Genomic DNA, 25,013 nt, shown 5'->3' with positions numbered 1-25,013 from the left:
TGAAGAAGCTTGCACAGGATAGAGTAGCATGGAGAGCTGCATCAAACCAGTCTCAGGACTGAAGACCACAACAACAACAACAATCAGCAATTCCGTGTTAGAGTATCATCTGGTACTCTTCTGGCTACCTCACTGCAATCACTCCAGTGATATACCAACCCACAGAATTACACGTTCCTGTCATACTAACTAACCTTAAACGTAGTTTTATAGATAACCCAGCAGCTCTCCTTCATACATTGTGTAACATGAAGTTCAGTGCGAGTCTTCGGAACAATTTCTTATTGGTCAATCCAGCCTTTCAGTGTGTACCTGGCTGATGATATCCCTTGGGGCTCATCTTCCAGACCAATTTCTCGACAGTCAAACAGTACGCAAGAATATATTTCACGGAAATATTTACAGAAGCCCTACCAGAATGCTCGCAGTAAACGGAAACGGGGCTTCGTGTGCTCATCTCGTATCACTACTTCAATATGTGAAAATTAATTTGCTATATCTGTGAAAGTTTGTCTAGCACGAATGAAGTACGAGGGTCTCAGTGCGAGTTAGTTTAGATTTCCATCATGGCGATCGGGAATACTTGACAACGACTACTGGATCTATATCGGTGATGCATTTCAGCAATAAGGATTTTAACTAATTAACAGGAGCCCAAGTGTGAGATACTTAGCATCTAGTGTAGAGCATGAAGGAAATACACGTTTCACAATATAAATTCTTAACAAAAAGCTATACTAGTATAGTGCATCTTAACCCTAGAAATGTACATCAGGGTCACTCTGACCTTGGAGATTTCGTTGGTTACTGTGCATGCACAACTGCGCATACACTGCACTCTGCCACCAACGTAAATTCAGCATTGAATGAGACCTAGCAAGGGATAGACGATCGCCGTTGTGAGGCATTGTTGTTTTATTAACTGGACATAAATATTTTTTCAAGCTCACTGTGTCACTGGAGTACATTTTGTAACTATTTTCTGGCCGAGTGTGAAGTTTATTCAGGGGAATATGGCATGCTGGAATGACATTATACTAACGGAAGATGCTGTACGGGAGCACTGTCAGAAGAACTCAGCTTTGAAAGTAATATAAGTGATTTTAATGATAAAAGTGATTCTCAAGCTGATACTCCTTCAGCAATTATAGACAAGGACAAAACTGCTCAATTCCAGACAGGGAAACTGCTGAATTTCAGACAGGGATGAAGGAAATACAGTAGTCCACGCTAGGAAAGGCTATTGTTGGAACGTAGCTGTCTCTAAAAGAAAATGCCTGCCATTTGCCCATATCAGTGTAGTCCATATTCAAAGAGTGTGGATACAATGAATGAATCGATTTATGAATAACTGAGAACACCTCAAAATATTCGTGTAATATGTTAAATGAACTGCATCTTCATGTGATTAAACAGCAAATAAAGTCTTTAAAAACCATCCTTGCGGATAGCCAATGATGTCTTCAGATACACACCACGCAGATACACACCACGCTCGAACTCTCAAGGGATTCGGCGAAATGCAGCGAGTAGTGAGGATAAAGGGCAAGCCACTGTGTCCAGACGGCGCAGTGATCAGTGCATCTGTCTCCTAAGTAAGAAACCCAGGTTCTGATCCCAATCCGGAACAAATTTTCAACTTTCACCGTTCATTTATATCAATGTCCGCTTGCAGCCAATGCCTGTAATTCCATTGTGTCTTAATTCATAGTGGCTGTTGGATCAAAATTGCATCTCTCCTTCCGGACATGTGCGAAAGCACCGACAACATACATATATATAATATATAATTAATGACTCCTGGGGAGAAGTAGAAAATGTGAAGAAGTCTTGTCATTCTTTTCAGAATTTCTGTTCCGATTGGTTACCGTTGATGTCAGTGCAATTGATTGGAAGTAAAAGTTTTGCACAACGTTTTTATTTAAAGCATTGTATATTGTAAAGAAGGGATAATCTAAGTCATTGTTTAGCTGTAGTTTTGGAATGAGCTGGCTTTAGAAGTATTACAAGGAAGGACGCGAGTAGCTGTGCAAGCGGGTTTAAGGGCAGACATGGTAATGCGTAGGTGTCACAGTTTACATTATACTGTCAGTATCATAGTTCAAGTCGCTTACCACTCAGTTCAAAATGAACCATTGCTGCCGGCAGGGGTGGCCGAGCGGTTCTAGGCGCTACAGTCTGGAACCGCGCAACCGCTACGGTCGCAGGTTCAAATTCTGCCTCGGGCATGGATGTGTGTGATGTCCTTAGGTTAGTTAGGTTTAAGTAGTTCTAAGTTCTAAGGGACTGATGACCTTAGAAGTTAAGTCCCATAGTGCTCAGAGCCATTTGAAACATTTGAACCATTGCTGCAAACCTACGAAGCACGTTATCAGCGAGGAGATTTTCAGTGTATCTGTTTCAGCGTTTATGTGAATGTAAAACATTAGACATTCCCATATGCACCTATCACAACTCTCCCTACGAAACCTGTTGCTGTACCTGCAATCCCTGCAACGTCGGCGGGGCCTAAAGTTTGCTCTTGCATTTTTTGTATCCCATGTAAATAGATGGCAAATTTAAAAGCCTGCCAGTGAGTGGATGCCAAGAAACAATGGGAACACACAGTAGTGGTTATGTATAGAGTCATACACTAACTATTGTCACTCTCTCGTGAGCCACTCTATGCTTATCCTCAAAGCTTCAACATCCTGTGTTGGGTGGCGGGTAGCGGAGAAGAGGGAAGGTGGACATATATTGGAGAGGGGCTTTACCTGAGCTTTTAAGCATTATACCCATCAATCGTAAACGTTCTCCCTAGGCCCACTTTCTGAAAATATTCACACCTAGAATGACTGATTCTCATAGAGATGAATAAATCGAATCTGTCTCTCAGAAATGGGTTCCTTGATTCCTTACAATACAATCGGCTTTTTCATACTTAGTTGTTTTACACTCACTGTCAGAATGTTATAACTCTCCTTATCTTCTAGCGTTTGACAATGATAACTAGTATTACGAAAGTATTCACTGACTCAGAATCCGGTTTCCATCAGCTGTATTAGATATAGGTATACTACCTGATCGTGACACATGAAAATATGTGCCTGACCGAAACTCGAATCCGAGTTACCTGCTTTTCCAGTTAAGAATTATCTAATAGAAAAACTATCTTTTTATAAAAATGAAAAACTCATATTTCACAAAAGAGTTACTGTTACACAATAGGACAAGGTTTCCACACAAAAACAAATGATTTGGGAAAACTGCACAAATCTGATTTGAAGCTGTAGGGCCTACTTATTTAGTCCAAACACTACCATCTGATACAAATTCGTGAATGAATAAACAGTTACGGGAAGTATCCGTGCACGCTCCTGGACCGATCCTAACCTCCGTATGCCATGCTATCTACACCCTCTACTGCTCGCAAATTACGTGTTTTCCGCAACAGGGAGGTCGGGACTACAAGGTATCGGGATCAATATTATTATCATCGTTTTGCCTGTCGGGTCTTGGAATACTTATTAATGTTTTACAATATCTGTTCCTTTAGACATATAGGTCCAGACGAACAGGCATTGTAAAATAAAAATAAATAATGTAAACTAGATTTACACAGATGCGCCACAATCTTTCTCGCAACCACGACAGCTACGCCCTGATGATGCCACGGACGGCTCTTCGTAATACAAGTATTCGCAGCCACAGAAAGTGTCGATGGCAAGGCAATTATTCCCCGCATCCTTAGTATATGTGAAATCGTGATTCGTCACATGGATGTTTGTCATCAAATTCCTTTCCATCCTAATTAGGGGACTGTTAAATTACGCAAAGACGGCAGACCAATTCGTTTTGTTTCCCGGACGCTCTGTTCATTGAAACAAAGGCGAGTGCCTCATCTTTAACCACACTACTTTCTTCAAAGTGACAAACCATTTTATTGAACTGATTATTTGAAGAAGTGTAAAAACAGCAGCTAATATAACGTGCTCCAATGTAACTGTTCTAGCAGACTATATTCAAACCTTCGGTGACGAGAAGAAACACACATTTTAGTAGCTCTGATAATATTTCCTCTACCGCATATCCAAACATTCTGCACAATTTTAAATTTTCCTAAAAATGATTGTTTTCCTAAATTAATGCCTCTATAGAGTTAAAACAACTTGATCTACGGCATGGCTGAGCAGAAGGCAAACTGTGGAACACAAAACGTATGCCTGTATAGCTGTCGATAAATATGAGCGCGAAATAATATTTACGATAAGTTGCTTACCTGTAAACGTCGTTGTAAGTATTTCCGTAGATGAAAACACCTTGTAAACTTGAATGGGCGTGGAAATCGAGAACGAAGTCCAGATCCACGTCCTGAAAGCATCAGAAAAGTACGAAATATAAACCCAAATGTTGGTTGGCTTTTAACTGAAGATACATTTACCTTGTATGCGGCTTTAACATATCTGTCATAAAGTAAGATGATAACATTGTAACGAGTATGAAAGCTCGTTCATGAGCATGTCAAAGATTGCTGACATCAAACTAAGGACGCTTTCAGGTTATAGGCCTACTCTACATAATAAACATATTTTATCGTCCTTTACTAAGCAGTTCTGCATTACCCGATATGTCTACTTTTTTAACAATATTATTAATAGCCTAAGATTATACTTGGAACAGACATATAGTTTAAGAAGCCTATGATAAATACGAGTATTTCAGACGAGGAGCACCGATGGCTGTCACTCTGACTAATTTCACATTTTCAAATAATACTTCTTGAAAGATAAAAGATGAGGGTTGAAAGATGAGCAACATTCAGGCTACAGAATAGGTTGTTCAACATGACATGTACACAAGGAAGAATACCTGTTGTGATCTAATTATCGGGTACGTCACACACGACAAAACTATTCCTCTGGCACTCATCATTCGAAGACGTCTCTAGAGGAAAGCGCTAATCTACTAGAGTCTATTTTTGGTTACTACGTGTTAAGTGATTGATTAAACTGAAAGACAAGGATAGAAGTACAACAAGACAAAAGTTTATACAGCAGGCGTCATATTCTAGCGTTACGCTTGGAACTACTTATTATCAAACTGCGTATTAAGATTAATGCATGAATGCTATGCGTGTGCTTGGCTTTTAATTAAATAAATCTGCAAACAAAGTTGTTCTGGCAGTTAATGTAATCTCTGAAGATGAGTACTGCAAATACTATAATGACATGGAAGAAACATACAAAATAAGCAACATACACTCCTGGAAATTGAAATAAGAACACCGTGAATTCATTGTCCCAGGAAGGGGAAACTTTATTGACACATTCCTGGGGTCAGATACATCACATGATCACACCGACAGAACCACAGGCACATAGACACAGGCACAGAGCATGCACAATGTCGGCACTAGTACAGTGTATATCCACCTTTCGCAGCAATGCAGGCTGCTATTCTCCCATGGAGACGATCGTAGAGATGCTGGATGTAGTCCTGTGGAACGGCTTGCCATGCCATTTCCACCTGGCGCCTCAGTTGGACCAGCGTTCGTGCTGGACGTGCAGACCGCGTGAGACGACGCTTCATCCAGTCCCAAACATGCTCAATGTGGGACAGATCCGGAGATCTTGCTGGCCAGGGTAGTTGACTTACACCTTCTAGAGCACGTTGGGTGGCACGGGGTACATGCGGACGTGCATTGTCCTGTTGGAACAGCAAGTTCCCTTGCCGGTCTAGGAATGGTAGAACGATGGGTTCGATGACGGTTTGGATGTACCGTGCACTATTCAGTGTCCCCTCGACGATCACCAGTGGTGTACGGCCAGTGTAGGAGATCGCTCCCCACACCATGATGCCGGGTGTTGGCCCTGTGTGCCTCGGTCGTATGCAGTCCTGATTGTGGCGCTCACCTGCACGGCGCCAAACACGCATACGACCATCATTGGCACCAAGGCAGAAGCGACTCTCATCGCTGAAGACGACACGTCTCCATTCGTCCCTCCATTCACGCCTGTCGCGACACCACTGGAGGCGGGCTGCACGATGTTGGGGCGTGAGCGGAAGACGGCCTAACGGTGTGCGGGACCGTAGCCCAGCTTCATGGAGACGGTTGCGAATGGTCCTCGCCGATACCCCAGGAGCCACAGTGTCCCTAATTTGCTGGGAAGTGGCGGTGCGGTCCCCTACGGCACTGCGTAGGATCCTACGGTCTTGGCGTGCATCCGTGCGTCGCTGCGGTCCGGTCCTAGGTCGACGGGCACGTGCACCTTCCGCCGACCACTGGTGACAACATCGATGTACTGTGGAGACCTCACGCCGCACGTGTTGAGCAATTCGGCGGTACGTCCACCCGGCCTCCCGCATGCCCACTATACGCTCTCGCTCAAAGTCCGTCAACTGCACATACGGTTCACGTCCACGCTGTCGCGGCATGCTACCAGTGTTAAAGACTGCGATGGAGCTCCGTATGCCACAACAAACTGGCTGACACTGACGGCGGCGGTGCACAAATGCTGCGCAGCTAGCGCCATTCGACGGCCAACACCGCCGTTCCTGGTGTGTCCGCTGTGCCGTGCGTGTGATCATTGCTTGTACAGCCCTCTCGCAGTGTCCGGAGCAAGTATGGTGGGTCTGACACACCGGTGTCAATGTGTTCTTTTTTCCATTTCCAGGAGTGTATTTACAGAGAAACGGAGGAAAGAAATTTGTTTGTTGTGGTCAAGATCCATTCCATTTCTTACATATTGGATAATATGCAAGTCATCTAAGCTAAAAGATTGCTACATTTAAAGAAAAACTAGTTCTCCATACTGCTGAAGATGATATCAGTTTGCTCTATATTACACATATTATTGTCTCATCAAGAACGAAACAACCAACCTAAAATTATTTACTTTCGTAGGTTTCAGAATTAGCAGCTTCTCTAACTTAAATTTTATTCGTTCTGGAGAAATTTTCTATTTCCAAGACTCGAGAACCTTACTGAGATTTAAATGTGGCACTTACTCAGTAGTTTACATCCGACTGAACGTCCCATCACGAAATATGTCTTTTCGCTATTATGACTCATTTGAAAGAGAATAACATTCCCTATCCCAGATGATTACGAAACAAAATTAAACCTTAACTTAATATACAAACGCTGGTTTGTAACATATGAGAAGAATATTTTGCTTAAAGCGACAAGAACCATTTGACAATAAACTTGATTTATCTTCTGTAGACTGGCTTGATTTAAAGTGGGACCGTAATTAAGAACTGCATGGAATCGTGCTGTCGTAATTGAAAGTTTCCTTGATCGGATTTTCTCAATTAGGAAGCCAATCGTGAGACTGAACAAGAGACTAGGAGCAACTCGAAAGCAAACCCGTGTGGGCTAACAAGACCTTTCCCCGCGAGCCACAAAGCTGGCACATGTCTTAGCACCAGTTTCATTACACAGACGACAACTTCTGAGTAAGACATCTCTCTGAGATGTACATGGCAGTTCAATTTTTATGTAAGTTTGTTATTCGAATATTTGCGGATTTCAGTGTCCCACCTAAGGACAAATGCTTCCACGGGTATATAACTGCAACCCCACAAGTACTCGAACATTTCTGTTCTAAAATGATTTAATGGAATTTCGGGCATTCAGCCACATACTGGGAGAAAAAGTAGAACTGACACGAAAAACTTTATCGACGTATTATTTCCAACGTAATCTAAATGTAGGCAAAATGCCTGTAATCCATCGGGGATAAAGTGTTCCGTGCGTAGTGGACTCTGGATGTCGTCACGTAGAAACGTGTCAACGTCACGCGTCTTACCAATCCCTCACTGCACCGTGACGACGCCGGTTAGTACGTCTGACTCCATCTTCGTCGCATGCCAAGTGAAAGTATTTCACTTCCCCTGGCTAATGAATTATTTTTCACCAATCGAACAGCTATCCCTGATTAAATTCCAGAGGGGTGTATTTTTCCTCAAATCGAGTTGGCTTCAAATTCTTATCGATAACGGAGGCCTTCGAGAAAGGATACCACGTGTCTACTTTGTATTTCCCTTAGGACACCACCGCTGATGTTTGACCGTCGAGCATCTCAATCATACACTACTACTGAAATTCACATTGACATTTTGGTCCGACAATTATTCTTCACGAAGATGAATAAGGTTTATGCTGTTGAAAACCATGTTTTCCATTGCAGCTTTACCAACAACCACTTGTGATTCCTTCTGGATTCTAAAATTTTAATATAGCAAGTTTAGTGACCTGGGTAACCATTCAGCTAATTTCGATGCTCTCGGCGCTGTTTCCCTGGACACTAAAGTTACCATAAGCTGCAGAGTTTCTTCAAAATACTTATCTCAAATTCTCCCACGTCACATTCAGTCCTGTGAGTCAACTAATGGTAATTACCAGAATGGTTTAAAGAATCTTCAGGATGGACTGAACCATTAATGTGTGAATTATGTAGTCGGTCATAGCTTGAGTAATTTGAGTTAACGATCGGAAAAAGAATGTTTCTGACTACACGAGGTGGTGATGGACCACGTATTTATATGTTGTAGCACCACAGATGGTGTTAATATCTTGAAAAATGCATATACCATGGTGTGTGATGGGACTGGGGCAGGGACATAAAGAAGTCGTTGATGTGCGGAATCCAGCCAAAAATGAACGTGAACTGACTGGTACAGCCCCTAGCTACATGTCACAACGTATAAAGCAACAAGGATAATTGAGAGAGTGAATAAAAACTTTATTCTCTGTTGCAATGCACGCACTGAGACTGGTACTAATAAATATGAACTGTCAATATAAGATTAAGACGAGTCTACAAAGTGTAAGTCATTTATTCCAATGAAGAACTAAACTTTCATTCTAGGCTTCTGGGACTTCTTGGGTTTCTGCCATTTATACTAAGAGTTTGGAACAACGTACGAACTCCCAATTTCGCAATCGTCAGAAGCATGCTTGACAATAACATACGTGTTGTTTTCACGGCAAAAAAATTATACACCAGCGCTTATAACTTATTGAACCATTAAGTATGGTTGGTTGGTTGATTCAGGGGAAGGGACCAAACAGCGAGGTCATCGGTCCCATCGGATTAGGGAAGGATGGGGATGGAAGTCAGCCGTGTCCTTTCAAAGGGATCATCACGGCATTTGCCAGAAGCGATTTAGGGAAATCACGGAAAACCTAAATCAGGGTGGCAGGATACGGTTTGAACCGACGTCCTCCCGAATGCGAGTCCAGCGTGCTAACCTCTGCCCTACCTGGCTCGGTTCATTAAGTACGCTACTGGCCATTAAAACTGCAAGAAGAAATGCAGATGATAAACGGGTATTCATTAGACAAATATATTATACTGAAACTGACATGTGATTACATTTTCACGCAATTTGGGTGCATAGATCCTCAGAAATCAGTACCCAGAACAACCACCTCTGGCCGTAATAACGGCCTTGATACGCCTGGGCATTGAGTCAATCAGAGCTTCGATGGCGTGTACAGGTACAGCTGCCCATGCAGCTTCAACACGATACCACAGTTCATCAAGAGTAGTGACTGGCATATTGTGACGAGCCACTTGCTCGGCCACCACTGACCAGACGTTTTCAGCTGGTGAGAGATGTCGAGAATGTGCTGGCCAGGACAGCAGTCGAACATTTTCTGTATTCAGAAAGGGCCGTACAGGACCTGCAACATGCGGTCGTGTATTATCCTGCTGAAATGTAGGGTTTCGCAGGAATCAAATGAAGGGTAGAGCCACGAGTCGTAACATATCTCAAATGTAACGTCCACTGTCAAAGTGCCGTAGGTGTGACCAAGAGGTGACCGAGACGTGTAACCAATGGCACCCCATACCATCACGCCGGGTGATACGCCAGTATGGCGATGACGAATACCCGCTTCCAATGTGTGTTCACCACGATGTCGCCAAACACGGATGCGACCATCACGATGCTGTAAACAGAACCTCGATTCATCCCAAAAAATTACGTTTTGCCATTCGTGCACCCAGGTTCGTAGCCGGTCGGAGTGGCCGCGCGGTTCTAGGCGCTACATTCTGCGACCGCTACGGTCGCAGGTTCGAATCCTGCCTCGGGCATGGATGTGTGTGATGTCCTTAGGTTAGTTAGGTTTTAGTAGTTCTAAGTTCTAGGGGACTGATGACCTCAGAAGTTAAGTCCCATAGTGCTCAGAGCCATTTGAACCATTTGAACCCAGGTTCGTCGTTGAGTACACAATCGCAGGCGCTCCTGTCTCTAATGTAGCGTCAAGGGTAGCCACAGCCATGGTCTCCGAGCTGATAGTCCATGCTGCTGCACACGTAGTCGAGCTGTTCCTGCAGATGGGTATTGTCTCGCAAATGTCCCCATGTGTAGACTCAGGGATCGAGACGTGGTTGCACGATCCGTTACAGCCATGCGGATAAGATGCCTGTCATCTTGACTGCTAGTGATGCGAGGCCGTTGGGATCCAGCACGGCGTTCCGTATTACCCTCCTGAACCCACCGATTCCATAGTCTGCTAACAGTCATTGGATCTAGACCAACGCGAGCAGCAATGTCGCGTTACGATAAACCGCAATCGCGATAGGCTACAATCTGACCTTTATCAAAGTCGGAAAAGTGATGGTAAGTATTTCTCCTCCATACACGAGGCATCACAACAACGTTTCACCAGGCAACGCCGGTCAACTGCAGTTTGTGTATGAGAAATCGGTTGGAAACTTTCCTCATGTCAGCACGTTGCAGGTGTCGCCACCGGCGCCAACTTTGTGTGAATGCTCTGAAAAGCTAATCATTTGCATATCACAGCATCTTCTTCCTGTCGGTTAAATTTCGCATCTGTAGCACGTCATCTTCGTGTTGTAGCAATTTTAATGGCCAGTAGTGTATGTTTGTACCAGCTGTGGCGAGGTGAATTTTATCAGAAACCAGTAATATAACTGTATAATTGTAGGAAGATTCGTGAGGAACATGTTATATTGCTGGAAAGGAACAGTTCTTATAAGAACAGACACTAGAAATCGTCACGCAAAAGTCTTTTTAAATAGCAATGACGGGACTTGTGACTTTTCTGGATAATGAGCTGATTTCGATCAAAGTGAAAGGCAAATGCTATAAGGATGTTCAACAACCGAAAAACTAACTAGAGTGAATTTTGGCTACACGTAGAAAGAGTGTTAACCAAACGGTCGGAACGATGTGGCCTGAGTACCACAGGTGACTTTACAAAAAAGAAATGTTACGTACTGAATGCTATAGAGATATATAGTGTTGTACAAACCTTGTTCTGGTCCAGTTCCGTGAGCATGGTGTGCACTGCGTGCAGCTCGGGGTGCGCCCAGCGGGAGATCTGATGCCACGTGCGGTTCAGATCGAACCCTGTCAGCGTTGACCTGTGCATGGAAATATGACAAAGAATGTATCATTCGGAATTTGAAGCCTTCTTCTATGAGACACATAATGCGACAGTGCGCTCTCTTTTATTTAATAAATGACTATTACAGTTAAACAATATAGGGAAACAGGAAACTATTGTAATCTGTTTTCGAGGGTTTGCTACCTTATGTTCACTCTTAGAATTGATGGATGTGCTGAAAAAGTGAGCCATAACATTATTTAAGAACTGACATCTACATCTATACATTGCTATGACTAACATTTACCCCTCCCCCGACCATTACAATTGTGAACAGTGGGTGGGAAGACCGACAATCGGTAAGCGTTCACATGATATCTCGTGTCACTGCTCTATATTTTATTGTCATGTCAGTGGACGTATGAGGGAGAGATTAATGTCACTCGTCTTACAACGTAATCTCACATCTTTTCTGCAGTGAAACTCTCCGTGGTGAATAACGCCTGTCTTGTAGCTGGTGACACCGGTGTTCCTTGAGCATCTCTTACTAAGTGACCATGTGATGAAATGCGCCTTTCTTCGTTTGATCTCCTCCAACTGTCTAACGTGGTAAGTGTCCTAACCCGAGGAGAAATACTCACGAATAGGTCGAACTAGTGTTTCGCGAGCTACTTCTGTTGTGAATGAATTACAGTTCCGTAAGATTCTTTCAATGAATCTCAGAATTGTATCTGTATTTCGTACAACTATTTTTATATGGTAATTCCATTGTAGGTCACTCCGCGCGCTTACTTTTACATATTTTACGGCTGCTTGTATTCCCAGTAATTTTTTCCGCCAGTACTGCAATCTGACAGTAAAGGATGTCTTAGCTTAATTTTGTGCTATACGTAATGCTTACTTATCTTTCGGGTTAACTGCTAGTGCCTCTACCAATACTCGATCCTTTGAAGTTTTTCTGATGTTGAAAACTTCTTACTGACAGTAGCATCATCCACGAGAAGCCTCGTGCAGCTTCCGACGTTATCCAGTACATCGTTTACATATACTGTAATCAGTAACACCCGTATAACATTACCTTGTCGTATTCTAGAAATTACGTTTACAGCTATTGATTTCGAACTGTTAAGAACAACGTATTAAGTTCTATTCGTAATGAAGTCCTGGTTCGACACTCGGTAAGCTCATATTTTATTCAACAAACGACAATACGGAAGTGAGATGTATCACCCATGGAAATGAGGAAACATGGCATTAACATGGGCGCCGTCTTCTATGGCGCTCTGTGTCTAACAGGGCATAAGTTTCACACGAATTAACTTTGCAGATTCCATATTGTTACTATAGAGTGGATTTTAATGACCCAGAAGGTTCATATTCGATGAGACTGACTTCGGTTGTATGGGTTTGTACTTAACGTTCATCCGTCAGGCGACACTTGTTAAAAGCAGACGTGGCCTGAGATATTTTTCAATAAATTTTGGGGGTCAGAAGCAAGGGGTACGACTGAAAATTTACAGAAAAATGCGATAAATGCGTAAGATACTTGCGGCAAAAAGATGCAATTGAAATCCCACTCCGTGCTGCTCCATGATAAACTAAAAGTAAACTAGTTGCAAGATGCAACGAAATATTTACGTACATGTAAGGTTCTACTGTTATTTTGTGTTGTACATTGTCTAACTAACCGTTTTGTGATACATGATAAGAGGGAAGTGACCCAGGTGGTGCGAAATATGGTCAATAATGGTAGTGCGAAATGTTGTAATAATAGAATAATTCATTAAAAATTATTCTTTCTTATTTTGTTTCATTATCGTAAACAACAAAAGGCATGATATTCATGTAGCATTACACAAGTGTTTTGTTATGGATCTACATAGCAATTTTGTAACTCAATTGACAACAACCAAAGAAAAGCATTATAGTATATACATAAATCACATTCTCCTTGTTTCACGATATTCTGGAAGCAAAGGGATACAAGTGCATGCCGATTTTATGAACTGTGATATAAAACTGATCATTTATATTAACCTGATATTCAAACATGGAAACAGAGAGCGCTACGAAGTATTTTTATGTCTAATATACACAAAAAATTGAAATTCCATTCTGCAGTACCATGATAATTCTCAAACCTTAAGATCTTTAACTTCTGTTTCTCAAAACTACTAGAAGCCTTCCTATACGCCTTTGCTTCAGATCCCCTCAATTGGCACTCTTCGTTGCTACAGTGACCAACGATAAACTTGCTTGAAGAAGATTTAGTTCTTTCGCATAATCTGCGAAGAATCCAGCAAGTAGCTCTATCGGTCCAGAAAGCTTTTGACTGCTGAGCGATTTCAGTTGACTTCTTCTATTTCGCCGTCACTTACCTCAATATCCAGACGAACCGTGTTGCGCTCTTCTGCACACGTAAGTCAACTTTATCACGATAAGCTCTGGCATCGTTTCTGGTTTGAATCATAATAAGAAATTTCGTTAGTAGTCGATGAATATATACCTGATTAAATCTTTCTTTCTGCGGTCTGTAGGCCTTAATTCGATTTCCTAATGGATTAAAGCGTACATTTTCCTGAAAATGGAAGATTCATTCTGGAATCAACTTCGATATAATAGTTAAGATGTTGCTAGGCACACATTTTTCCCAAATGTGCTGTTTGATAGAGATTTGGAGGAGAGCCTCTGTGGGTAGGAAGCATAGAGTAGGACGATGAAGCGTGCCTCTGCTTCTTGGATTAACGAAGAGCGCTGAAGGAAATCTGCCGTGCCCTTTCAAAGGAACCAACGTGGTATTTTCCTCAAAGAATTTAGGGAAATCACGGAAGGCCTCAACCAAGATTGTCGGAAGGGGATTTGTACCGTTGTCGTCGCTAATGCGACTGCTATGTGCTAACCACTGAGTTAATCCTTTCGGTCAGATAATATTAAAAACAACCAAGAGGGATTCTTTTACCGAATTTCTTAGGTACCGTTGTATGAGGTATTAGATTTTGACCCTTCGAGAGAAAGTTTCGATAACCTAAGTCTATGAAGAATCTAGCTCCTCAACGATGCCACAGCGACTCAACGCTCCGCTTCTGTTAGAGGTGAAGTTTACGTGCTGCTCTTCAACAACACACAGTAGAGATGGAACAATACGCTGCGGGGAAAAAATGTAACATTCTGAAACACTTAGGGTTTTACAATTATTGATTCATTTGTTACGGTCATCGGTGATCCGAGGGCCCTCAGGAGGCCTCGCAGTGCGCCCTCTGTTTTGACTGTGAAGGCAGTAACAGTGCTGAGTCAGAGGCGAACATTGTTTTCAACAATCATTCTACGTTACAGTCATATCCAGCTAATGAGTAGGTACTACTGTTGGACAACTTCAGCCGTTGAACAGGGTCACATTGTGGGCCGTCGGGAAGCTGGATGGAAGCATCAATGTAGTGTTGCATATGTTGGGCATAATGTATGGGTGGTGTGAAACTGCTTTCATCAGTGGTCTGTAGAACATTCTCATACCAGTAGACCAGGTTCTGGACGCCCGCGTAGCACAGACATACGTCAAGATCGACGCGGTGTCACGCGGTGGCCGACTGAAGATCATACACAGAAGAAATCCAGGCACTTGTTGCACCCTCTGTGTCACCAAGGACCAATGGGTTCTGACTGTTGGCGGCAGAATTACGATCATCTGTGTCTCTGGTAAGATTACAACTGACACCTACGTCACACACTAGCACGCCTGCTCTAGTGCCGTGACGGTCAACTGTAGAGTGAAATGGTCTCTGTGGTCTTCAGTGATGTGAGTAGGTTCCGACTGAAGAGAGTAATGGACGTACACTTTGACGGCTTAGACCAGGTGTACGGCCTATTCGGGAGTGCATTTGCCCACGACACACGAGTCCCAAACCCGGGTTTCATAGTGTAGGGAGCCATCAGTAACAGATCGCGATCACATCTGGTGCTTCTGCATGGTAAAGTAAATAGTGTCCGCTACATTGCACAGGTTGCTATCCCCCTGCTACTGCCATTTCTTCTGTAGGAGGGTGGTGTGCTTTTTCAGCAGGACAATGCACGTCCACATACGGCTGCTGGAACTAAAAGTGCTATTTGCGTTGTGCAACTGCCCTGACCGGTGAGATCAACAAATATCTTGCCAGTTTAACTCGTGTGGCACATGATGATGAGGGAACATACTCGTTCTCCAGAGGTCGCAACACAACCACTTCCGAACTGCAACAAACTGTGCAACCTTCTCGGCGTAATCTATCGCATGATGCCATTAGACAGCTATATGGCCGTATACATGCGACAATACACTCCTGCGTTGCATCTGGTACTCTATGTATTCATGTGACTGTTGTGGCACCCTTTACTGTGACATACGTGTCTCATTTGAACTGAATTTGTTATCATATACTATCTTTTTTTTATTTCCAGCAGTGTATAGCCTGGTATTTAGTGACTCGAAGATATTCCGCGCTGGTACGGGTCCCTATCTGAGTAACGCAGCTGTTGTCGAACCAATTATGATTGCTATAAATCCTACCGAAGACTTCCGTTATGTTCGAAAAGCTATCTCAATGACTGATAATGTCCAAAACATTTTCAGTCATACTCTTCGCACTCTCTTATGACTGCTATTAGTGTGTTACCCATTCGCACCCACAATTGTGATGAATAATGTTTCAAACCTATCTGAAATTTTAGAGTGACCATCGGGAAGGAAAAAATCAATTCTTTTGCGTGATGAGTGCCAGTACCTCACATAGAATATGAAAAATCTCCTTCATGCTGAACAAACATGTCATAGAAACACTCGGTGCAGCAAGCATCTACAGGTTAAAATTCTAAACTTGTGCAATTATTTAGTACTTCTCTAAGTACAGTTGATACGCTCTGCATGTGCAGTGCGATACTGAAGTATTTGGGTTTTAGTAACGTCAAGGGTCATTACGAGGAAGCAAATGACTTCAGTAAGGAGACAGACATGTATTCTTCTAAAATCGTTTAGAGAAATCATATAACATCTAAATCAGAATGTGTGGACCGATATTTGAACACCGATTATTTCCAAAACGTGGTCTAACGCCGGAAAGACAGAGCAGAGGCTCCTATTGCTCGGTCATCCCGTTACATTCAAGGTGCTCCTCTCACATAGAAGTGATCAGATACAGCTGGGTAGTAATGATACGTCGGTACTTCGTTGTCACCTCACACTTTCACCAAGCTCACTGCAAGCTGTGCCACGTTCAACGTCAGTAAAGAGGCGTATCGAGCAACTGTGTCTACGAGTCCGCCAGGAAAATATGAATCCACTGAATTTACGCACTGCCTTTTCAACGTTGGAAAATTAATTATTTATACCTCCAGTTATTCTGAGGTTGTCTCACGCAATAGGGGGAGAAACACAGAAACGCCAAGCATAAAAATATGCCTTGGTCCACGGCGTAGCTACCAAATGTCCTTGATAGGGTATTCTACAGTTCTAATCGTAAAATAGTACCGAAACTGAATGACTACGGGAAACGGCCACTAGTTGGTACAACAGTGGAAGGCACTGATAGGACGACAGAGAAAGCGAGTACAACGTTTTGAGACTGGTACGTGCCAACAAGCATTTCATTGTGGAACAGATGATCACGCAGATCTAAATTAATAAACCTAGATACTTATTTCTGATATCCATGAGGATTATACACACACTTGTGTGATATTCTAGAAGAGACCCAATACATCTTCGTAGTAGGCATGTTTACACAAGGGTATGCATCTATAGTGCAGTGCTTTCACAGAGCAAACAACTGACCGTAATTGTAGGTTTGCATGAGAAGAAAGTTTTCGGAGAGGAACGCAAGACAGAGTGTGGCGGATAAGTGGGATCTGGCCATCTCATGCTATGAAAGCGTCGTGAAAGAGGACACTCCATTTTGTAATCTCCAACGTTCTTTCTGTAAATGGTTCAAAAGGCAGTGCGTAAATTCAGTGGATTCATATTTTCCTGGCGGACTCGTAGATACAGTTGGTCGATACGCCTCTTACTGACGTTGAACGTCCTAGTGCTGACAGTCCACATACAACACTGCTTATTCCACTGTAAAGCTAAATAACGTCAGACGAAGGATGTTTTCGCCAAGAAGACTTTGCCGATTCATTCCTGCTACACTTCCAATTCGAGCTAATGATTCGTCTCTAAAGAGCTCGCATTGGCAGAGCTCGGCGTACCATCAGTGTGACCCTCCAAGAATTGTTGTTCATCAAATACTGCTAGATGCCTTTGCTTTTCTACTGTGCTTCAATGTTCACTCCTTACTGACTTATTGGCTATGTGCTACTTGGTTTTAAAATCTTGTTAGCGTGACCATACGGCCGATTTAAAATGAAAAAAAAAAAAAACGTTTCAAATGGCTCTGAGCACTATGGGACTTAACATCGTAGGTCATCAGTCCCCTAGGACTTTGAACTACTTAAACCTAACTAACCTAAGGACATCACACACATCCATGCCCGAGGCAGGATTCGAACCTGCGACCGTAGCGGTAGCGCGGTTCCACACTGAAGCGCCTAGAACCGCTCGGCCACACCGGCCGGCCCGATTTAAATAGTAGCCATAAGCTGCGTACTATTTTGACACACCCATTTTTCCTCCTCTTTCTCTTTGTAACCGTCCTCCTTTAACTGTTCCCATTACTACTACCTCCTGCTGCGCAAGAACTTAATATGATATTTCAGGCGTTATACAGTAGTTTCCACATGATGCATTCACTTTCTGTGAAAGCGAATTTCTAATGACTGACCCGTCATTCACTTTTAGGTTTCCATTGTTAAGGCTTAGCTTGTACTTCCGTCCATTATAATACATTTTCCGAAGGGACATTAAACGCTATTCCTTCTTCTTCCCCTCTTTTTCCGGATCAAATATTAATTTGAAAAAATAATTATAACACAAAGCATTTCGCATAGAATGTTAAGAAAGTTCTTCAAGGTAAATGAATTGTGATGCATTATAAATGAAACATGAAAACGCAGTTTCAGACTGATAATGTATGTTCGAAGTTAGGACATGATTGTCTCAGTTAGGCAAAACACAAGTTGCGCCAACTATCGTTACACAAAGCGGTGATATATAGCATTCAGAAGTGTACGATACAGCTGGTGATGGTATCTGCAAATTTTGCAAAAATTTGTTCCCAACAAAGCCCCAAGAGGATGGAAACGAAATGCAGCACTCTTCTTCAGAGCAACCTGAACGGAACTTCCCAGTGCTGACAGTCCACATACAACACTGCTGATTCCAATGTAAAGCTAAATAACGTCATACGAAGGATGTTTCCGCCAAGAAGACACTGCCGTTTCATTCCTGATACACTTCCAATCTTAGCAAATGATTCGTCTCTAAAGAGCTCGCCATTGCTGGTAAATCAAATTGTAGCCTTCCTCCGCCTTTCCATCTTACCCTATGCATGTCCTATGAATTTCAGACACTCAATACAAGCTATACACTCCACGCAGTAAACTGTTTATATTAGAAGCTACTCCTCAGCGGTACAAGCTCTTTGTGATCCGAAGTTGTCATGAAGTATGGTCGAGGAGAGAAGAAAGATGAAGATTTAACAGGTTGTTAGATACAGAACACAATCTCGACTTTGGAAACCGTGTGGAACGAAAGTGGCAATGTTCACTTTAATGTAATTACCACAGCGTCTGTCTTAAGCGATTACCAATGAATGGCCAAAGTGCGGTAAGACTTTTCCCATTTGCAGATGAACTGTGTGTGACATCGCAATGTTACGGCTACGTGCAGTGTATGGTGCGAGTGTAGACACGACATCAGAGTAGTCTCTTATAGACAGGAGTGCAGTGAACACGGCAGCACTCCGTGAGGTGACTTTGAAAGTGGGATGATAATCAGTGAATGGGAAATGGATCATTGAGTGTCTGAGATTACGAAAGAGTTCGGGGGGGAGTGGGGGGTTCTCGAGATCAACAGTGTCTACCATGATTTTCAATACCGCAGAGCCAACGTTTGCGTGAATGTAAACCGCCGCAGCGGACAACGAGTTTTTGATGCCGAGACAAATGTGGTCTGCTGTTAAGTCAGATCGCTGCCGATTTCGAAGTAGAGCCTCAGTTATCCATTTGTCAGACCTGTACGTAGACAAATAGACAGCAGAATCTTCAATAGCTGACCACTGACTTGTATCCCCTTGCTGACATCTCGACGCAGGGCTCAAAAATTTCCGTGGCCCACGAATATCATCATGGGAACATAGCGGCGTTTGGAATGGTCCGACGTATCACAGTTTCAGTTGTATCGCGCTGACGATTCGAGTGTGGCGTATGCCCTGCAGAACGATGGACTTTTCTTTTTCACAAGATTGTGCTAGGTAGGAAAATAATAATTTACGGTCTGGTCCTATGGTCCCAATTAGGGCGCTTTGTATAGCTGCAAGGGCAATGACAGGTGCACATTATTTGGACACTCCTGCAGTCCACCTTCATCCCTTTGTGGAAGCATGACACTATTAGGGAGATGCCTCGTTTGACACGACAATGCGACGTGTAACTGCTGTTTGGTTGCACAGAGGATTCATGATAACACTCCAGTGAATTCACTTGGCCCCAGATAATCCACTCTTAATCTAGCTCAGAATTTATGGGATGCCGTTGAAACCAGTGCGCGTTCAATGAACCCAGCACCAACTGCATAAGAACTATTTTGGGTAGCACTGCAAAATAGGTGGATCAATGTCTTTTCGGAAGCATTCCCACATCATTCCGTAACGCGCTATGAAGTTTCACCGATGAGCGACTCGCTATTAACATTACCTTCTGTGTGTTTTTGTGACGTTTCGTTATTAACTTCAGGTAAACCATGGAAAATGTAAATATGGGTGGCTGCTGTCCACCCCTCCGCGAGTCCAGTAGTAACGTCCGACGTGAATTATTTCGTCACTACTCACATTGAAAGTAGGCTGGACTCACGCCGCAATTAGGGTCTGATGGATGAAAATGTGGCTCAGAGGACATCGCTTTGGTCGCTCATACTTTGGCTTGCAACTCCATCAGTCAGCTATAGTCAAATTGAAACCATTCAAAAAGTGGTTCTAATGGCTCTGAGCACTATGGGACTTAACATCTGAGGTCATCAGTCCCCTAGAACTTAGAACTACTTAAACCTAACTAACCTAAGGACATCACACACATCCATGCCCGAGGCAGTATTCGAACCTGCGACCGTCGCGGTAGCGCGGTTCCAGACTGAAGCACCTAGAACCGCTCGGCCACAACGGCCGGCTAAGATCATTCACATGTCAGTTTGCTTCATGATGTTTCTGCAGAAGATATTGTCACTCGATGTCGTGACCCGAAATATATGTGGCAGTCAAATGAGAACGAGACACATGGGAAAAAATAAATAGTCTCTTTATTATTTCAAAAGCAATCTCCATGATTGTTAATACATTCATCTCACTCTGAAACAAGACAGTCAATGCATTCATGGAAAATGTTTGCTGTTGCCTATAATGATTGTACCCAGGCGTGCATCTCTTCCTCCGAAGCAAATATACGGCCATCAGTATGTTTCCTCAGGGCTCCAAAAATATGCAGGTCGCGTGGGGAGAGATCGGGACTGTATGGATGACGTGTAATGGTTTCCTAGCGAATCTTCCGCAGCATTCTTGAAACATCCTTAGCAAGGACATATGGGTGGGCCCAATTGCTTCTGACGAAGAGGCGCTCGCCTGAATACAATCATGGTTGTTGAGGCAACCGCAGAGATTTTTCCATGAAGGCAGTGACCGTCTTGTCTCATAGAGGGCTGAATACCGGGTGATCAAAGAGTCAGTATGAATTTGAAAACTGAATAAATCACCGAATAATGTAGATAGAGAGGTACAAATTGACACACAAGCTTGTAATGACATGGGGTTTTATTAGAACCAAAAAAATACAAAAGTTCAAAAAATGTCCGACAGATGGCACTTCATCTGATCAGAATACCAGTAATTAGCATAACAAAGTAAGAGAAAGCAAAGATGATGTTCTTTACAGGAAATGTTCAATATGTCCACCATCATTCCTCAACAATAGCTGTAGTCTAGGAATAATGTTGTGAACAGCACTGTAAAGCATGTCCGGAGTTATGGTGAGGCATTGGCGTCGGATGTTGTCTTTCAGCATCCCTAGAGATGTCGGTCGATCACGATACACTTGCGACTTCAGGTAACCCCAAAGCCAATAATCACACGGACTGGGGTCTGGCGACCTGGGAGGCCAAGCATGACGAAAGTGGCGGCTGAGCACACGATCACCACCAAACGACGCGCGCAGGAGATCTTTCACGCGTCTAGCAATATGGGGTGGAGCGCCATCCTGCATACACATCGTACGTTCCAGCAGGTGTTTATCACCCAGGCTGGGGATGATGCGATTCTGTAACATATCGGCGTACCTCTCACCCGTCATGGTAGCAGTTTTGCTGTCCAGCGCCATCTGTCGGAACTTTTGTGAACTTTGTTTTTTCTTGTTCTAATAAAACCCCATGTCATTCCAGGCATGCGTGTCAATTTTTACCTCTCTGTCTACATTGATATAATGAACTGTTTACTTACTTTTTTCCATATTTCTCTTCACTTTACTGTCCTTTATACGTGTTTCAGTATTATGTGGTCTGTTGCCACCGCTGTTTCAAAATTAATGGTCTGTAAGCCAGCAAATGTAGTTTCAAACAACAGAATGCTGAACACTGGTGGACGTTAGAAGAATTATTGTCGAATTATATCAAACGTCATTTCTCTGTAGTCAGAGCTACAGCCTCGAACAGCACCTGCAAACCATCAAAAGCATCCGTGCTGCATGGGTACCTGAGTATTGTAGTCTACCTTCAGTAGTCATTTGGCTACGTTCGTTCCACGATAGTGGTAACAATTATTGTGTTATAGATTATTTAGTTTACTACGCGTGCAAAGTATCAAAACAATTGTTGTTTACGTAAAAAAATATGTCGCTGATGCATCACATCGACAGTGACCACGATATTTGGTAAATCATTAATAAATCTTGATGTCATTCGCGTATCAATTGTGTATGTCCATCTTGACATCACTCCAATTCTCGTCCGTATTAGACACGCCAGACGTCATAAGCACACCACATGGAGGCTCCATAGCTTGGGAACGCCCCAACAGTTGTCTAATTGTGCTCACTACACCGAGCGAATAATAATCATTTGGTATACAATACTCATTTGAAAGAAAAGATAGTCCCGTTTAATAAAAGATGTTCAGTAACGTGAATACATCACATGGTTTCCTACACATCACAATACCTCGCTCGGTTTATTGCGTGAAATCATCGCCTCTTCCACTGGCATGAGAACGAACATAAGGGTCAAGGATGTTATTTCTGTGACTCACATTTAATGTAGAATTGCTGTAACATTGTTATTTGTGTGTGAATGCGATTGTACGTACAGAACAATCAATACTGACTGTAGTTAATACGTACATGTTATGGATGACTTTATAGCCACGAAGCCAAAGGACAATGATAAAGACAAGCATAGTCACAGTCTCACACCGAAAGACGTTGAGGTATTTTATTTATTTATTTATGCATTTATTTTACCTGGCAAGATTAGGGCCTGCAGGCCCTCTCTTACACCTAACCAGGCATACTCAGATTGAACGAATTACAGTTTCTACAGAACATTACGGGCATATAACGTGTTATACGGTATTAATGTTAAAGAAAAGAAAATACAGATTACAGCAGTAGTACAATAATTAAAACAATCAAAAAATAATTATAACAATCAATAATAATAATAATAATAATAATAGTAATGACTATGTATATGAAAGAAAACATATTTTTCTTTTATGAATGTCAGTCCTATTGCTAGTTGGGAATTTTCTCGTTATGTTCTTGCAGCTTGTGAGTTATTCTCATCGAGCAGAGACATAAGACGATAGAATGGGGTGAAAGAGATATAGAAGAGGTAGATAGGTTAGAGGAAGAGAAACAGAATGGTAAAATTCGGAGCTATGATGGAGAGGAGAAAGAAAGAGATCAGAGGGGCACAACAATGGTGCCTATACCGTCCCTAATATGTAAGTTCTGAGTTCCCTCTTGAATGTTGAGTGGTTCTGGATAAGACGCAGATCACAGGGGAGCGCGTTCCATAGTCGTATGGGTGAGATGGAGAATGACACGGAGAAAGATTTTGTGTTATGTAAAGGTAAATCCAAGATGCTAGACGTATCCGATCTGGTATTGCGGTTGTGGAATGATGATAGGTGTTTAATGTGAGAAGATAAGTATTGGGGGCACCAGTGGCTAAGAAATCGATGAAGTAAGCACATCGTGTGGAGATCGCGTGCCTAATGTGGGCGTATCCAACCTAGCTGGGAGTATGGTATGTGTGTCCACCTAACGTTACACACCTTTGTTGCCCTTTAGGAAGGTGTCAGTTTAACAGTTCTATTTCCTCGCTGTATCAAAATATACTTTTTTCCCAGTAAAGGCACTGGCCTCGTGTCAAGGTGTTTTGGGATGTGGTCGAGCGGTTCTAGGCGCTTCAGTCCGGAAACAAGCGGCTGCTACGGTAGAAGTTTCGAATACTCCCTCGGGCATGGATGTGTGTCATGTCCTTAGGTTAGTTAGGTTTAAGTAGTTCTAAGTTCTAGAGGACTGATGACCTCGTATGTCCTATAGTGCTTAGTGCCATTTTTTTGTTGTGGGATGCAGTTCATCACCAAAATATCTGGATGAATTTTTTAATCGTATGTTAGATTTTCTTCGTTGTGCCGCAAACTGAGGCTGTACTCCGCCTTTGATGACTGCGTTGACAAGGACATGTTGCATACAAAACTTTATTTGGAATCATGCGACGCTCCAAGGAAGCGGTATGCTGCACCTTTCCATGAGTCACAGACATACCGTCTTTCATGCGAGGTGTAGCTTCGTCTTTATAAATATGCGCAATGGTTCCACTTAATGACAACATAAGTTTATGGATTAATAGTCCTACACAATAGAAAGTGTTGCAAAAAAGCCACCAAAGTCAATACGGGTGAGTTGACACAAGTGGGTGGTTTCTATATAAAAATGCGTAGTATGAATATTATTACAGGAAGTATGTACAGTATTCTATTACAGTGAAGAACGCACTTTTGGTATATATTCGGCAAGAAAATATATTTTACAGAAGTTAAACTCTTTAAAATGTGCTGCAGTATTCAAATAACTTAACGACAATATCATCTTGTTTCAGTTGAATTAGAAGGTAATTCCAAACTACGAGGAGCTAGCTCCTTTTGAAGCGTGTTTTAACGCTACCTAACTCTTCCCGAAATTTTTGTTTTCAGTATTTTTTTTTACAACAGCAATGGAGAAATCTAACTTAGAGCACAACTCTAGGCCTTAACAAACGGAAACGTAATTTTTTTGATGTGAACACCCATCATTCCTCAAAGATGCCACTTTTTAAATATTCCAAATATTCATTGTTGTAATTAACTCTTTCAGGCATTCTCGCCTACAGTTAATTTTTAATTGAAGAAGTTAGCTTTTCAGTGTGTGGCAAATGTACTAGCCAATGCTTTATCTCCGAAAACAATTTATAATGATCAGGAGGTAATAATCTACAAAAACCTATAGACTAGTTCCGTGTTAT

General features: G+C 42.5%; 1 protein-coding gene across 1 annotated transcript in view; it reads right to left on the bottom strand.

The window, feature by feature from the left end:
• The window catches only part of LOC126249237 (cytosolic carboxypeptidase 6), a 1,486,464-nt gene that overhangs the window by 465,092 nt on the left and 996,359 nt on the right, over positions 1-25,013 (bottom strand). The window contains exons 6-7 of the mRNA XM_049950894.1: positions 11,267-11,378; positions 4,259-4,350 (exon numbers count right to left, since the gene is read on the bottom strand). Of these exons, the coding sequence (XP_049806851.1) occupies positions 4,259-4,350; positions 11,267-11,378 (204 nt within the window). The remainder of the gene's footprint in view (positions 1-4,258; positions 4,351-11,266; positions 11,379-25,013) is intronic.

Source organism: Schistocerca nitens, chromosome 3, assembly GCF_023898315.1.
Source record: "Schistocerca nitens isolate TAMUIC-IGC-003100 chromosome 3, iqSchNite1.1, whole genome shotgun sequence".
Classification (NCBI taxonomy): Eukaryota; Metazoa; Arthropoda; class Insecta; order Orthoptera; family Acrididae; genus Schistocerca; species Schistocerca nitens.
The sequence above is the reverse complement of the archived record's forward strand: the minus strand, read 5'-3'. Positions and strand labels throughout refer to the sequence as shown.